Raw genomic sequence first — 18,513 nt, forward strand, 5'->3', positions numbered from 1 at the left:
GAAATTCCAAACTAACAATAGGTATACTTAAGGGAAAAAATGGCAGGACCAGATAATTACTTATCAATAATAACCTTGAATATAAATGGCCTAAATTCTCCAGTTAAAAGATACAGGCTGGCTGACTGGATTAAAAACAAAACTCATCTATTTGCTGCCTACAATAAAAGCACATCACTAACATGATACACACAGACTGAAAGTGAAAGGATAGAAAAAGATATTCCATGGCAATGGAAAGTAAAGACAACACAAGCAGGAGGAGCCATTACAATAGACAAAATAGACTTTAGCACAAAAACTGTTAAAAGAGACAAAGAAGGGTGCTATGTAATGATTAAGGGTCCCATTCAACAGGGAGATATGTATATGCACCCAGTTCCAGGGCATCCGGCTATTTAAAACTAATGATAATGTATTTAATGGGAGACACAGGCTCCAAAACAATAATAATAGGAGACTTAAACATCCCACTTTCATCAATGGACAGATCAACTAGGCTAAAAATCAACACAGAAACAACAGAGCTAATCTACACTATGGACTAAACGGACCTAACTGACACCTATAGAACATCTCATCCTAAAGCTGCAGAACACACATTCTTTTCATCAGTGCTTGAACTTTCTCTAGTACAGACCATGTGCTAGGCCATAAAGCAAGATTCAACAAATTCAAACAAACTGAAATCATACCATGTATCTCTTTGTCCACAATGGAATGAAGTTGGAAATTAACAACTTAACGGACTGTAGAAAATATGCAAAGTATGAACACTAACAACACATTCTTGAATGAACAGTGTGCCAGGAAATAAAAAAAAACTCCAGGAAACAAATGAAGATGACAACACAACATACCAAAACTTGTAGGATATAGCAAAAGCAGTGTTAAGAGAGAAGTTTATAGCAATTAGTACATCAAAAAATTGCAACCGAGCTGCGCAAGCCGAGCCACGGGACCAAGCCGCTGGAACGCGAGGTGAGCCGAACCTCAATAGCCCGAGACACCGGCAGGCAAGCGGAGAGAGGAGACTAGAGGGAACGACCCCCGGGGCAGGGGGAACTTCACCAGGCTAACTGGAAGAGAGAGAGGGTGACTGGCACGGACACGGGTTTCTCTCTCTCCGCTCACCTCTCAAGGGAGAGCAAGACAAAGAGCAGGCGCCATCTTGGACATACGTCATAAGCAGAGCGACCTCAGGTCTGCACCGGCCCTGAGCCTAGCAGAAAAACCTGACTCTGGGCGGGGCGAATTAACAGGAGATTAGGACCTAGTAAATTTGTGGTGCTACTGAACTGAGACTGTGAAAAAAGAGACGGTGGGGGAGAGAACTCACGGAATTCACGTGAGCACTCTCCAGAGACGCTATAATTCCGTAACTTTGGCAACCCAGTGGGAGACTGAAGGAGAATTTGAGCCCTCTCTGAGGGCCGAACAGATTCCCTGTGTGGTCCTTGGGAAAGAGCTTCTGATCTCTGGCTCCTGTGGGTATATCATTTGCCTGCTAACTACCTCCAACTTCGTCCAGCTGTGCAGAATAACTTCCCTTTTGAATCAAAAAAAAAAAAAAGAAAGAGAGAGAGAGAGGTTTACCACGCCTAACCTGGGAGTGTCACCTTTGGCACACCAAACAGAGCTCTCAGGCCACACCCATCTCAAGCCCTAAGGCTCCATCAAAAACAGATAGTCCACTTAATCTAGAGTCATAGTATAACAAGAAAAAGCACCACAGTGAAGAAACCAAATATCTCCAATATGCCAAATAACAAACGCAAAAACCAAGGTAATAAAAACAAGGAAGTCACCATGAAGCCCTCAAATGAAAAAGACACCCCAATTCAAGATTATGAGGATGATGATATAGAAGAAATGCAAGAAGCAGATCTCAAAAAATTGATAAGAACATTAAGAAGTTCTCAAAAACAAATTCTTGAACTACAGAAATCCTTAATGGACAAGATAGAAAATCTCTCTCGTGAAAATGAAATATTAAGGAGGAATCAAAATGAAACGAAACAACTAGTACAACAGGAAACTGGGATAGTGACTGAAGTGAAGAATTCAATAGATCAAATGAAAAACACAATAGAGAGCCTTACAAACAGAATGGGTGAAGCAGAAGAGAGAATATCGGACTTAGAAGACAGAGAACAGGAAAGGACACAGTCAGACCAAAGAAAAGAAGAGGAAATTAGGATTCTAAAACATATTGTCGGGAATCTTCAGGATACTATTAAAAAACCCAACATTCGGGTTCTAGGAGTTCCTGAAGGCATGGAGAGGGAGAAAGGATTAGAAGGCCTTTTTAGTGAGATATTAGCAGAAAATTTCCCAGGTTTGGAGAAGGACAGAGACATCCTAGTACAGGAAGCCCACAGAACCCCTAACAAACACGACCAAAAGAGATCCTCACCACGACACGTTGTAATTAAACTCTCCACAGTGAAACATAAAGAAAAGATCCTCAAATGTGCAAGAGAGAAACGTCAGATTACTCTCAGAGGATCTCCAATCAGACTCACAGCTGACTTCTCATCAGAAACTCTACAAGCTAGGAGGGAATGGCGAGATATAGCCCAGGTACTAAGAGAGAACAACTGCCAGCCCAGAATATTATATCCTGCAAAGCTATCATTTGTGAATGAAGGTGAAATAAAGACCTTTCATAGCAAACAGAAATTGAAAGAATTTGTTGCCACTCGTCCAGCCCTGCAAAAGATGCTTAAAGATGTGTTACACACAGAAACAAAGAAACACGGTCATCATATGAAAGAAGGTAAAGGAAGGAAACCAAGGAAGGAAAGCTCACAGCAAAAGATCACAGGGAATTCAAAGCATATATTAGAACTTATCTTTGGCAAATGGCAGGGCAAAGTTACCACTTTTCATTAGTCACATTGAACGTGAATGGCCTGAACTGTCCACTTAAGACACCGATTGGCTGATTGGGTTAAAAAACAAAACCCATCTATTTGCTGCTTACAAGAAACACATCTTTCCAACAAAGATCCATACAGACTGAAAGTGAAAGGCTGGAAAAAGATATACCATGCCAACAGAAATGAAAAAAGAGCAGGCGTAGCCATCTTAATTTCAGACAACATAAACTTTACCACAAAAACCGTTAAGAGAGACAAAGAGGGACACTACATAATGATTAAGGGATCAATTCAACAGGAAGATATAACAATTATCAATGTATATGCACCTAACTACAGGGCACCGGTTTATCTAAAAGATTTGTTAACGGACTTAAAGGGAGACTTAGACCCCAATACAATAGTACTGGGGGACTTCAATACTCCACTCTCAGAAATAGACAGATCAATAGGACAGAAGATCAACAAGGATACAGTAGATTTAAACGACACTATAGCCCAAATGGATCTAACAGATATATACAGAACTTTCAATCCTACAGCTAAAGATTTTACATTCTTCTCAGCAGTACATGGAACCTTCTCTAGGATTGACCACATACTAGGCCATAAAGCAAGTCTCAGCAAATTCAAAAGAATTAGAATCATACCATGCAGCTTCTCAGACCATAAAGGAATGAAGTTGGAAATTAGCAACTCAGGAATCCCTAGAGCATATGCAAACACGTGGAGATTGAACAACATGCTCCTGAATGAACAATGGGTCACAGAAGAAATCAAAAGAGAAATCAAAAACTTTCTGGAAGTAAATGAGGATAACAGCACAACATACCAAAACTTATGGGACGCAGCAAAAGCAGTGTTAAGAGGAAAGTTTATATCAATAGGTGCCTACATCAAGAAATTGGAAAGGCACCAAATAGATGAGCTTTCAATTCACCTCAAGGATCTAGAAAACCTACAGCAAACCAGACCCAAATCTAGTAGGAGAAGAGAAATAATTAAAATCAGAGAAGAAATCAACAGGATTGAATCAAGAAAAACATTCCAAAAAATCAGCCAAACGAGGAGCTGGTTTTTTGAAAAAATAAACAAAATTGACACCCCATTGGCCCAACTAACTAAAAAAAGAAGAGAAAAGACCCAAATCAATAAAATCAGAGATGAAAAAGGAAACGTAACAACAGACACCACAGAAATAAAAAGAATCATCAGAAATTACTACAAGGACTGTATACCAGCAAACAGGGAAACCTATCAGAAATGGATAGATTCCTGGACACATGCAACCTACCTAAATTGAACCAGGAAGACATCGAAAACCTAAACAGACCCATAACTGAGACAGAAATTGAAACAGTAATAAAGGCCCTCCCAACAAAGAAAAGCCCAGGACCAGATGGATTCACTGCTGAATTCTACCAGACATTTAAAGAAGAACTAACTCCAATTCTTCTCAAACTATTCAGAACAATCGAAGAAGAGGGAATCCTCCCAAATTCTTTCTATGAAGCCAGCATCACCTTAATTCCTAAGCCAGAAAAAGATGCAGCACTGAAAGAGAATTACAGACCAATATCCCTGATGAACATAGATGCAAAAATCCTCAATAAAATTCTCGCCAATAGAATGCAACAACACATCAGAAATATCATCCACCCAGACCAAGTGGGATTTATCCCTGGTATGCAGGGATGGTTTAATGTGTGCAAGACAATCAATGTAATACACCACATTAACAGACTGCAGAAGAAAAACCATATGATTATCTCAATAGATGCCGAGAAAGCATTTGATAAAATACAACACCCGTTCATGATGAAAACTCTAAGCAAACTGGGTTTGGAAGGAACATTCCTCAATACAATCAAAGCAATCTATGAAAAACCCACGGCCAACATCCTATTGAATGGGGAAAAGTTGGAAGCATTTCCACTGAGATCTGGGACCAGACAGGGATGTCCACTCTCACCACTGCTATTCAATATAGTTCTGGAGGTTCTAGCCAGAGCTATTAGGCAAGAAAAAGAAATTAAAGGGATACAAATTGGGAAGGAAGAACTCAAACTATCCCTCTTTGCAGATGACATGATTCTGTATTTAGGGGACCCAAAGAACTCTACTAAGAGACTATTGGAACTCATAGAAGATTTTGGCAAAGTAGCAGGGTATAAAATCAATGCACAAAAATCAACAGCCTTTGTATACACAGACAATGCCATGGCTGAGGAAGAACTTCTAAGATCAATCCCATTCACAATAGCTACAAAAACAATCAAATGCCTTGGAATAAACTTAACCAAGGACGTTAAGGATCTCTACGATGAAAATTACAAAACCTTAAAGAAAGAAATAGAAGAGGATACCAAGAAATGGAAAAATCTTCCATGCTCATGGATTGGAAGAATCAATATCATCAAAATGTCCATTCTCCCAAAAGCAATTTATAAATTCAATGCAATACCAATCAAGATACCGAAGACCTTCTTCTCAGATCTGGAAAAATTGGTGCTGAAATTTATATGGAGGCACAAGAGACCTCGAATAGCTAAAGCAATCTTGTACAACAAAAACAAAGCCGGAGGCATCACAATACCAGATTTCAGGACATACTACAGGGCAGTTGTAATCAAAACAGCATGGTACTGGTACAGAAACAGATGGATAGACCAATGGAACAGAATTGAAACACCAGAAATCAACCCAAACATCTACAGCCAACTTATATTTGATCAAGGATCTAAAACCAATTCCTGGAGCAAGGACAGTCTATTCAATAAATGGTGCTGGGAAAACTGGATTTCCACGTGCAGAAGCATGAAGCAAGACCCCTACCTTACGCCTTACACAAAAATCCACTCAACATGGATTAAAGACCTAAATCTATGACCTGACACCATCAAGTTACTAGAGAACATTGGAGAAACCCTTCAAGATATTGGCACAGGCAAAGAGTTTCTGGAAAAGACCCGGGAGGCACAGGCAGTCAAAGCCAAAATCAACTATTGGGATTGCATCAGATTGAGAAGTTTCTGTACTGCAAAAGAAACAGTCAGGAGAGTGAAGAGACAACCGACAGAATGGGAAAAAATATTTGCAAACTATGCAACAGATAAAGGGTTAATAACCAGAATCTACAAAGAGATCAAGAAACTGCACAAAAACAAAACCAACAACCCAATTAAGAGATGGGCCAAGGACCTCAATAGACATTTTTCAAAAGAGGAAATCCAAATGGCCAACAGGCACATGAAAAAATGTTCAAGGTCATTAGTAATCAGGGAAATGCAAATCAAAACCACAATGAGGTTTCACCTCACCCCGGTTAGAATGGCTCACATACAGAAATCTACCAACAACAGATGCTGGCGAGGATGTGGGGAAAAAGGGACACTAACCCACTGTTGGTGGGAATGCAAACTGGTCAAGCCACTATGGAAGTCAGTCTGGAGATTCCTCAGAAACCTGAATATAACCCTACCATTCGACCCAGCCATCCCACTCCTTGGAATTTACCCAAAGGAATTTAAATTGGCAAACAAAAAAGCGGTCTGCAGCCTAATGTTTATTGCAGCTCAATTCACAATAGCTAAGACCTGGAACCGACCTAAATGCCCATCAACAGTAGACTGGATAAAGAAATTATGGGATATGTACTCTTTAGAATACTATACCGCAGTAAGAAAAAACAAAATCCAGTCATTTGCAACAAAATGGAGGAATCTGGAACACATCATGCTGAGTGAAATAAGCCAGTCCCAAAGGGACAAATACCATATGTTCTCCCTGATCGGTGACGACTGACTGAACACCAAAAAGGAAACCTCCTGAAGTGAAATGGACACTATGGGAAACGGTGACTTGATCAGCATAGCCCTGACTGTTAATGAACAACTTAATACATTATCCCTCTTAGTAGTTTTTTTGTCTGTTCTACTTAATATGACTGGTTGAATTCTGTAATTAATACACAGTTATTCTTGGCCGGCGCCGTGGCTCACTAGGCTAATCCTCCGCCTAGCGGCGCCGGCACACCGGGTTCTAGTCCCGGTCGGGGCGCCGGATTCTGTCCCGGTTGCCCCTCTTCCAGGCCAGCCCTCTGCTGTGGCCAGGGAGTGCAGTGGAGGATGGCCCAGGTGCTTGGGCCCTGCACCCCATGGGGAGACCAGGAAAAGCACCTGGCTCCTGGCTCCTGGCTCCTGCCATCGGATCAGCGCGGTGCGCCGGCCGCAGCACGCCGGCCGCGGCGGCCATTGGAGGGTGAACCAACGGCAAAAGGAAGACCTTTCTCTCTGTCTCTCTCTCTCTCTCTCTCTCACTATCCACTCTGCCTGTCAAAAAAAAAAAAATACACAGTTATTCTTAAGTGTTAAAAATTAACTGAAATGTGATCCCTGTTAAACATAAGAGTGGGAATAAGAGAGGGAAGAGATGTATAATTTGGGACATGCTCAAGCTGACTTGCCCCAAATGGTAGAGTTAAAAACATACCAGGGGATTCCAATTCAATCCCATCAAGGTGGCATGTACCAATGCCATCTCACTATTCCAAGTGATCAATTTCAGTTCACAACTGATCATAATGAAAGGACTAAGAGTCAAAGGGAGCACATAAACAAGTCTAGTACCTGCTAACACTAACCGATGGAATAAATAAAGGGGAGAGTGATCCAACATGGGAAGTGAGATACTCAGCAGACTCATAGAATGGCAGATGTCCTAAATAGCACTCTGGCCTCAGAATCAGCCCTAAAGGCATTCGGATCTGGATGAAAAGCCCATGAGAGTATTTCAGGCATGGAAAGCCAAGACACTCTGGCAAAAGATCTCTGCGAGTGAGATCCCAGTGGAAAGAACAGGTCTTCAAAGAAGGAGGTACCTTTCTCTGAAGGGAGGAGAGAACCTCCACTTTGACTATGAGCTTGTCTAAACAAGATAAGAATCGGAGAACTCAGAGGGCTTCCATAGTCTTGGAAACTCATGACTGGAGCATAGGGAGACTACTGATGCCATAGACAGGAGTGTCAATTGGTAAAGTCAACAACAGGAGTCACTGTTCACTTACTCCTCATGTAGGATCTCTGTCCTTAATGTGCTGTGTATTGAGATTTAATGCTATAACGAGTACTCAAACAATATATTTCACTTTGTGTTTTTATGGGGGTGCAAACTGTTGAAATCTTTACCTAATGTATACTAAACTGATCCTCTGTAAAAAAAAAAAAAAAAAAGAAAAAGAAAAAAAAAAAGAAAAAAAAAAGAAATTGTCAACTCCCAACTTGACTCTCACTGGGATTAAACATGACAATAGGTCTGATCTGATTTCATCATCATTTTAAAAAAATCATCTATTATTTTTCACTTTTTGTTTTTGTGTGAGCAAACTGTTGAAATCCTTACTTAATGTATACTAAGCTGATCTTCTGTATATTAAGATAATCAAAAACGAATCTTGATGTGAATGGAAGGGGAGAGGGAGTGGGAAAGGGGAGGGTAGTGGGTGGGAGGGACGGTATGTGGGGGAAGCCATTGTAATCCATAAATCGTACTTTGGAAATTTATATTCATTAAATGAAAGTTTAAAAAAAAAAAAGAAATTGTGATATACACACACACGATGGAATACTACTCAGTGGTTAAAAAGAATAAAATCCTGTCTTTCACAACAACAACAACAAAAAAAATTGCAAACACAGCAACTAAATGACTAAAAATGCATTTCAAAGACCTAGGAAAATAAGAACAAACCGAATCAAATAGGAGGGAAAAATAATTAAAAGTAGAGAAGAAATAAAGTTGAAATAAACATAACAAAAGAACAGTGAATTGCAGAGCTGGATTTAGAAAAAAAAAGCAAAATTGATACACCATTGGCCCAACTTATCAGAAAAAGGGAGAAGACCCAAATTAATAAAATCAGAGACAAAAAATAAGGTGTTAGATTGTATAGCATTGAAACAAAATGAATCAACAAGAATTACTACAAACAGGTCTATGCCAACAAATTGGAAAACCTAGAAGAAATGGATGGATTTCTGGACACATTCAATCTACCAAATTGAGTCATGAAGACATAGAAAACTTAAATAGACCAATAAACAAAACAGAGACTGAATCAGCAATAAGATGCTCACAAAAAAGAAAAGCCTTTGTATACACAAACAATGGCATGACAGAATTTGTAAGTTCAACACTATTCACAATATTTACAAAAAAATGTAAACACCAGGAATAAATTTAGTAATGGATGGGAAATATCTCTACAATGAAAATTACAAAACATTACTGAAAAAAATGACACCAAAATATGGGGAAAAAACTTGCATATTGGTGGATTAGAAGAATTAATATCATCAAAATGTCCATATTATCATATGATGGTTACATGTATCTGTGAATATGTGAATTAAGACTAAATGAAGCCGTAAGAAAGTACTGATTCTTGGAAAACATTTTTCAAGGTCAAGAAAATGTCTCCTTGCACTGGATTTTGGGGAAAACACATTATTAATCTTGTTTTTGTCAGATACAAATGAAACATATGACTAATATTGCTACTTATAAATGGTATCTTCATTCTCACATGTAAAACAACTAAACAGAAGCTTACATTCATGGAGGCGTTCACCTGAGCCGTAGTTTCATCATCTGTTGGGAAGCGGTATATTTGGATGCCATTGCTGCTCAACTCACTCATAATCCTACTCTTAAACTTCGGTAAATCACTCTTGGAAATTGTATCTGCTTTGGCAATCAATGGTATAATGTTCACCTATTAAGAAGAAAGACAAACAAATTTCACCTCTAATGATTTGTTGTTTATCTTGTAGTTTTCAAAAAGTCTTACAACCTCTGAGAATAAATTTGTATAACCAGATGAACTCTGGTTATCATATCGTCCTTCCAAATATTTTTCAAAAATCATTAGTACCTTTTAATATTCATCTTTTATAATTTGTTTAGAATGTTGTTTTTCTCCTAAAAGTCTCTCTCACTCCCAACACATTTTGAGTTAGTGAAATGTAAGCTATACTATGAAACAGACCATCTATTTCATTATCAATTTTATTTCTTATTAGACTGAGTGACAAGTCAGAAGAAACCTTTCAACACAATTGGGGAAGAGGATTTTGATGTCATAGCTCTCATTCGTGCACAGCACCTTCTCCATAAAGACATGCTAATCAGGGTCTCATCTTCACCTATCTGTGCCCGACCTAAATGTCCTTGCAGACAGAGGCCAGCATTGTGGTACAATGGGTTAAGCTGATGCAGACATCCCATACTGGAGCACCAGTCCAGGCTGCTCTGCTTCCCATCCAGCTCCCAGACAGTCTGCCTGGGGAAGCAGCAGAGAACGGTCCAAGTACTTGGGCCCCTGCCACCCATGTGGGAGACCTGGAAGAAATTCTGGGCTCCTGGCTTCTGCCTGGCTCAGCCCTGGTCATTGCAGCCATTTGGGGAGTGAAACAGTGGATAGAAGTGTTCTCTTTCTTACTGTCAAATAAATATAAATGTCCTTGAAGAGAGGCCAGCACTGTGGTGTAGCAGGTAGCCTCCACCTGTGGGGCCAGTATCACATATAGGTGCTGGTGCTTGTTCTGGCTGCTCTACTTCTGATCCAGCTCCCTGCTAATGCACCTGGGAAAGCAGCAGAAGATGGCCCAAGTCCTTGGGCCCCTGCACCCACATGGAAGACCTGGAAGAAGCTCCTGGCTCCTAGCCTTGGACTGGCCCAGATCTGGCAATTTGGAGAGTGAACCAGCAAATGGAAGATCTGTGTGTGTGTGTGTGTGTGTGTGTGTGTGTGTGTGTGTCTGTAACTCTGCCTATCAAATAAATAAATAAATCTTTTTGGAAAATGTTCTTGAAGATGGATTTGCTTGTTTCCCAAAGACCACATAAACGTAATAGACTTTTTTGGTTACCATAGTTTAATGACTGAGTGTGAATGTGTGTGTGTGTATCTGTGTGTGTGCATGTATGAGTACATGTGTGTGAATGTGCATGTGTGTGTATGAATGTGTATGAGTATGTGTGTGCATGTGTGTGTGTGTGTGTGAAGGGCACCTTTCTAACAAATATGTTAACTTAAATTTGCAAAAATGAATTATTTTCACATTTAAAGTTGAATATTTACATATTTTAGGTTGAAGCTTTACAAATAAGCTTTTTCCCAGTTCTACTATATGATCATTCTCACATCTGTGTATTTATACTGAAATAGCTAAACTTGCAGAAAGTAAAAATATCCAAAATTCTAAAATATACTTTACTACTGTTATAATATTGAAATCATAGCTTCACAATGTCAAAATGTGACAAACAGACATCAGTTTTATTGGATAATTTTTGTTTTAGATTTCTCAAATCACTTTAAAAAAACACTGGGCAAATACAAGGCTTCAAATTAAAACACAGTTGTTCAAAATTTTGTCAGAACGGGCCATCAAAGGAGGTACCTTTCTCTGAAGGGAGGAGAGAACTTTCACTTTGATTATGGCCTTGTCTAAATAAGGTTGGAGTCTGTGAACTCAAGAGGCTTCCATAGCCTTGGCAGCTCATGACAAGAGCCTCAGATGATTACTGACTCATAAATAAAAGTGTCAATTATTGCTGGTGCTGCGGCTCACTAGGCTAATCCTCCGCCTGTGGCACCGGCACCCCAGGTTCTAGTCCTGGGTGGGGCACTGGATTCTGTCTTGGTTGCCCCTCTTCCAGGCCAGCTCTCTGCTGTGGCCCAGGAGGGCAGTGGAGGATGGCCCAAGTGCTTGGACCCTGCATCCGCATAGGAGACCAGGAGGAAGCACCTGGCTTCTGGCTTCAGATCGGCACAGTGCGCTGGCCGTAGCAGCCATTTGGGGGGTGAACCAATGGAAGGAAGACCTTTCTCTGTCTCTCACTGTCTAACTCTGCCTGTCAAGAATAAGTGTCTATTATTAAATCAACAACAGGCATCACTGTGTACTTACACCCCATGTACCATCTCTGTCCTTAATGTGTTGTACTATAGCAGTAAAACTGGTCTTCAAACAGTACTTTATACTTTGTATGCCTATGTAGGTGCAATTGTTGAAATCTTTACTTAGTATATACTGAGTTGATCTTCTGTATATAAAGATAATTAAAAATGACTCTTAATGAAGAATGGGATGGGAGAGGGAGTGGGAGATGGGATGGATTGCGGGTAGGAGGGTGGTTATGGGGGGGGGAGGAAACTGCTATAATCCAAAAGTTGTACTTCTGAAATTTATATTTATTAAATAAAAGTTCTCTAAAAATTGCCAAGTTTTGATATCTAAACCTAACATCTTCAATTGTAAAGGGCAGACAAATGCTAAGGTAGATTCAAGCCTAAACCAAACATTTAGCATTGTATTGATGAGAAAGGTCAGTAAATACATCCCCTAATGGTGATAAATCATTCACATAGAAAGAAATGGAAATTTCCTACATTAACAATCCTTAGATGTTCATTTTTGAGAGGGAAAAGGCATTTATAGCAAGGATAACTAAACAATCTGGAAAAGATGACAACAGACACACTGGCTGGCCCCTTTATATAATGGTCCTTGTGAAAAGGAGGGCTTTCCTCTATCTGAAAAGTGGCTTGATGTTAGCAGACACTGTGTCCTCAACTATGAATATACTACTAATAGGGAAATTGAGGCAGCTCTTAACTGAACTAGAAATAGAATTTATTTCAACTTGATGTCATCTAAGATTACATACAAAGATTTTTTTCAAGCTTGAACAATACATAATTAAAGCCATGGCTCTTATGATAAAGGGAATCTAGCTTTAGAACTTTTATTCTTGTCTAATGAATAAAGTTGAAGAGAAATATTTTATCAGGAATGAGTGCAGAAAAGAATCTGATGATGTGACAGTTTTATTCATGTGTATGTTGACTCTATACTGCAAATGTAATTACATGTTTTGAGGGCCAACATTTTGGTGCAACAGGCTAAGCCTCCAACTGTGATGGCAGCATCCCATATCAGAGTGCTGGGTCAAGTCCTGGCTGCTCTGCTTCCCATTGAGCTCCTTATTAATGAGCCTGATAAAACAGCAGCAGATGAGTCAAGGTCTTGGGCCCCTGACACCCACAGGAGAGGCCAGAATGCAGCCACGGCTCCTGGCTCCTGACTCCTGGCTCCCTAGCATCAGCTTGGCCCAACCTCATCCACTGCAGACATTTGGTGCATGAACTGCGAACCACTAGCTGGAAGCTCACTCTCTTTCTTGCTCACTCGCTCACTCTCCTTTTCTATCTTTTGAATAAATAAAAAAATCTTTATATTTATATATATACGCACGTAACCTTTTTGTGTGAAGTCATTCTAGATTTATAGAGAATTGTACAAACAGTTCAGAGAAAAAAACTGAGACTTCATGGTCCCCAAGCTGTATAGCCTAGAAAGTGGCTGAAATCAGAAAGCTTAAACTCAATGCCCAAGCTTTAATCCCAGGAAGTTCAAGACATTTTTTCAAGGTCACAGAAGCATGTAATAATGCAAATATTCAAAAGCTACTTCCAGTGATAGCAAATCCTATATATTTTATATATACAACATTATATTCCTTCTGTAGGGATAAGACTAAGTTGAATGGTCTAGTTTTTCTACACATGCCATAAAATGATTTTCTATGCATTCAACCCAAAACATGAAAAATTCATAATCTGAAAATGTAATCAAATGAATAGGTCTCATAAATTTCCTCAAGAGCTTTCTAAAGCCATGAGAATAAGCATATTGGCAAGAAGAAGTCATCATGTGTCTCAAACTTTTGCGAGAAGGAACCATGCTTCCCCTGGCTGCTTCTACTCAACAAGGAAGAGCTTCTTCAATGTTCTTCTATTCTGAATCCTTGATAGAACCTGCAGACACAATCAGTAACGTGTCATGTTCCACACTATCAGTGGCTTCAGATGAGCACAAACAGGATTCTTTATAGTACCATGTAATGAATCTAATGTTTAAAATATTGGTAAATGATTGTGAGCTAAGTTCCCTTTTAGTGGATTTTTTACTTGAATTTTCATTTTCCCAGCTGATACAATATTTACTTTGCCTACAAAGAAGCTAAAATTAAAATCAACCAAACACTAAGGTTTTGCCACCACAAAATTCCTATGCTAAAGCCCTAAGCCTCCAGTACCTCAGAATGTGTCCATAACTGAAGAGACTTTAAACAGGTTATTAAATTTACATGATGCTGCTACAGTGGGGCCAAATCCAGTCTGACTGGTGCCCTTAGAAGAGGAAACTGAGATATACACAGCGACACAAGACGAAAAAGCCTATGATGATGCATGGAGAGGAGTCATCTGCCAGCCAAGAAAACAGGTTCCAGAAGATACAAAACCTACTGACACACTAATCTAGGACTTACAACTTCTGAGACCATGCCACAGTAATTTTTTATTGTTTAAACCATGCAGTTTATGATATTCCATTAAGGCAGTGCTAGAATAAATACAAACACGTTAACAGGAAAAAATTACATATCCACCTATTACAAAATAACAGGTATTCATGTGCAAATTCTTCAATATACCTATTACTCCAAAATAAATATTAAACTTTAAAAGCTGATGATTTATCACACACACCTTACTGTCAATGTTCTTCATTGTTATTATGTCAAGGGACTTCAGAGAATGTCCTGTAGGTGAAATGAAGTAAAGGCACACATGGACACGAGAATCATGGTACTCAAAGAAGGAACGTTTAATCTTCAGTTCTTCTTGAAGATAGGCCTCAAACTGAGCATCTAGGTAGTCAACAATTGGTTGGTAGCTAAAAAAATAATGAGCATAACAGATTAATAAAATATGAAGTCTGTTTTTCACCATTAAAAAACAATAGGCATGCTAAACAAGTTTCTATGGTGATTGAAAATGTGACTAATATGTCCATAAAAAGGTAATTCCCAGATCCAAGATGGCTTAATAGGAAAAAGATGTGCTGACTTTGACCATGGGAATATAACAGAAGAAAAGGGTGGAACTGCATTCTGCAGGGGACAGTTGGAGAGAAGTGTGCAGTGGAAATTCTACAGAAAGCAGAGAGACACCATGGAGCAGCAAGGATGGTACAATCACACAGCAGTGGCAGGGCATCACCAGCAACTCACACAGCTGCTGCCTGGAGGGGACACCATCTATCTGCATCCAGGTGACTGGTGATCAGCAGGGAAGAGGAGACACCTCAGCAAAGCAGGTAGAGACTGCTGCAGGCTGCACATGACAGGGAGTTTACAGAGGGATAGATCTGTGGTCCACACCACTGACTTTGAGTCTAGCATGAACAATTGGCGAGGAGCAGGGCACCCACTTAGGCCTGTGAAGTGCTCCCCTCCCATCACTCTACCAAGGCACCCAGACTCATTTTGCCGAGGCAGAGCAGCACCATCTTCTATCCAGCAGACATCTGGCTCTGGGAAAGCAGCCGCTCCCTCCACAGCCTGGGGAGGCTCACACTGCTAAGAGTGGACCCCCCACACCCTGTGACTGTGGGAGCTATGTGGGCTGTGACTGGGAATTCTGTGACTGTTGGATAGGGCGTGGGTGTGGTTGTGTAATCACGTGTCTGGCTTCAGAGGTTCAGAGTTCCCTGAGTGCTTTGGGTGGGTTATTGCAGAGGGTACTTCATGCACCTGAGTGGGTGAGGTGCATACCAACTGTGGGCTCACATTGAACAATTGGTTCTCTTGGTAGAGAGAAGCTGAGGCTGTGATCATGACAGCCAAAGTGATCATACCCACCCTCTGCTGACAACAGAGATCTACCATGCCCAACACGGGTGTCACCCCAGACTCTTACTCCACACTAGAGTGCTAACCAGGGCTCCATGGCCACACCCAGCACACGCTTCTGGATATCCACTGATGGCATAGACACTCCACTAAGCCACAGTGGTATATTTCAAAGACAAAAGCCCTCAGAGGAGAAAACCAAGTATTTCCACAAATGTCTAAAAATAAACGGAGAAATACAACAAACATGAACATACATCACCTCACCACAGTTAGCACAGCTATCATCCAAAAATCAAAAAATAGGCCAGTGCCGCGGCTTACTTGGCTAATCCTCCACCTGCAGCAAAGGCACACCGGGTTCTAGTCTCAGTTAGGGCACTGGATTCTGTCCCAGTTGCTCCTCTTCCAGTCCAGCTCTCTGCTGTGGCCCAGGAAGGCAGTGGAGGATGGCCCAAGTCCTTGGGCCCTGCACCCGCATGGGAGACCAGGAGGAATCATCTCACTCCTGGCTTCCGATCTGCGCAGCACCGGCCACAGCGGCCATTTGGGGGGTGAATCAATGGAAGGAAGACCTTTCTCTCTGCCTCTCTCTCTCTCACTGTCTAACTCTGCCTGTCAAAAAAAAAAATGCTTGTGATGATATGAAGGAAAAGGTTCCCTAATTCAATATTGGTGGGAATGTGAACTAGTACAAACATTATGGAAGACAGTATGGAGATTCCTCAGAAATCTGAAAATAGATCTACAATACAACCCAGCCACTCCACTTCTGGGAATTGACCCAAAGGGAATGAAATCATCATACAAAAGAGTTATCTTTACTCCTATGATTCTAGCAGTTCAACTGACAATAGCTAAGATATGGAATCAACCCTAGACTGAAGAATGGATAAAAAGAATTTGGTATATATATATATATATATATATATATAATAGAATATCACTCAGCCATAAAACAGTATGAAATTCTGTCTTTTGCAACAAAATGGATTCAACTGGAGAACATTACGCTTACTGAAATACACAAAAACTCAAAATATACATTTTCCCTGACTTGTGGTAACTAATATACACAGTATAAAAAAATAATGTTTTGAGTGAAACTGACATTTTTAGATTTGATTATTGTTTATAGCCCTTGTCCTTATTCCTAAGGGACAGTGGTTTTTCTACTTACTACTTGTCTTCACTACAAAGCAACAATAATAGCATGTGTATTCATTCATTTCACTTGTAAATGATCAAACTGGGAGAATCCTGTGGCAACTGGTGAAAAGTACTGGTGGGAATACCTAATTCCAACGATCACTCTAGAATTACTGGATGAACTGACACATGAGTTTCCACAAATACAGGGGGAAATGCAGGGCAAGCTGAAAAGGATTGAGACTGGAGTGTTAATAAGGCAGATAAGAAGCCAAAAGTAAGATGGACAAGTATTAGAGGCACTGCTTCTGGGTTCATCTTTGGTCCAGAATTCCATTTTAATAGATGGCATCACTGATGTGTTTACAAACTGAAGTTTTAGAAAAGCACCTACATCATCCTTCCCTGAACAATACCTCTAAAACAAGGAAATACTTTCAATCAAAACAGCTACATGGCCGGTGCCGCGGCTCACTAGGCGAATTCTCCGCCTTGCGGCACCGGCACACCGGGTTCTAGTCCCGGTCGGGGCACTGGATTCTGTCCCGGTTGCCCCTCTTCCAGGCCAGCTCTCTGCTGTGGCCAGGGAGTACAGTGGAGAATGGCCCAAGTGCTTGGGCCCTGCACCCCCCGGGAGACCAGGATAAGTACCTGGCTCCTGCCTTCGGATCGGATCAGCGCGGTGCGCCAGCCTCGGTGGCCATTGGAGGGTGAACCAACGGCAAAGGAAGACCTTTCTCTCTGTCTCTCTCTCTCACTGTCCACTCTGCCTGTCCAAAAAAAAGCTACATATCTATTTCTTAATGTTTGTTTGTTTGTTTTTATCTACCTGAAAAGCAGGGAAAGAGGTGGTATAAAAATCATCCATCTGTTGGTTCAGCCCCAAAATTCCAGCAACAGCTGGAGTTGAGCCATGTGAACCCAAAACCCCATCTGAGTCTCCCATATGGGTGGTAGGGGCCCAAGCACTTGAACCATCATTTGCTGCCTCCCAGGATGCATTGTGACAAGTTAGGTAAGAAGCAGATTACCTGGAATTTGAACCAGCACCTGATGTGGGCTGCAGGGGTTCAAGTGGCAGTTTAGCTTGCTGTGTCACAATACCTACCGGTGGTCATATATCTAATATCTTGTCAATGTTAGCAACAGGAAGACTAAGTGCCTCATATGATTTGTCATCACAATGAGAATGTCATCAACATGAGTCAGCATGGGTAGAACAGACATATTCACATAAACAAGAGAAATCTTTGTCTGCAGCAAGTGTAACATTGACTTCCTTTTTTCTTTTTTCTTCTTCTTCTTTTTTTTTTTTTTTTTTTTTGACAGGCAGAGTGGACAGTGAGAGAGAGAGACAGAGAGAAAGGTCTTCCTTTGCCATTGGTTCACCCTCCAATGGCCACCGCGGTCAGCGCGCTGTGGCCAGTGCACCGCGCTGATCTGATGGCAGGAGCCAGGTACTTATCCTGGTCTCCCATGGGGTGCAGGGCCCAAGCACTTGGGCCATCTTCCACTGCACTCCCTGGCCACAGCAGAAATCTGGCCTGGAAGAGGGGCAACCGGGACAGAATCTGGCACCCTGACCGGGACTAGAACCCAGTGTGCCGGCGCCGCAAGGCAGAGGATTAGCCTAGTGAGCCGTGGCGCCAGCCAACATTGACTTCCAACAGGGATCTGCTAAAACATCACAGACCTGGAACATTTTCTGACCATCTTCTGT

The 18,513-nt window shown here is 40.9% G+C and overlaps 1 protein-coding gene across 5 annotated transcripts in view; it reads right to left on the reverse strand.

Annotated features, from left to right (window-relative positions):
- SEPTIN14 (septin 14) overlaps positions 1-18,513 on the reverse strand; it is a 95,268-nt gene that overhangs the window by 23,087 nt on the left and 53,668 nt on the right. For all 5 annotated transcript variants that reach the window (XM_070064745.1, XM_070064744.1, XM_070064746.1 and 2 more), the window contains 2 exons: positions 14,500-14,686; positions 9,493-9,654 (listed from right to left, as the gene is read on the reverse strand). In XM_070064745.1, the coding sequence (XP_069920846.1) occupies positions 9,493-9,654; positions 14,500-14,686 (349 nt within the window). The remainder of the gene's footprint in view (positions 1-9,492; positions 9,655-14,499; positions 14,687-18,513) is intronic.

This window comes from Oryctolagus cuniculus, chromosome 19, assembly GCF_964237555.1.
Source record: "Oryctolagus cuniculus chromosome 19, mOryCun1.1, whole genome shotgun sequence".
Lineage (NCBI taxonomy): Eukaryota > Metazoa > Chordata > Mammalia > Lagomorpha > Leporidae > Oryctolagus > Oryctolagus cuniculus.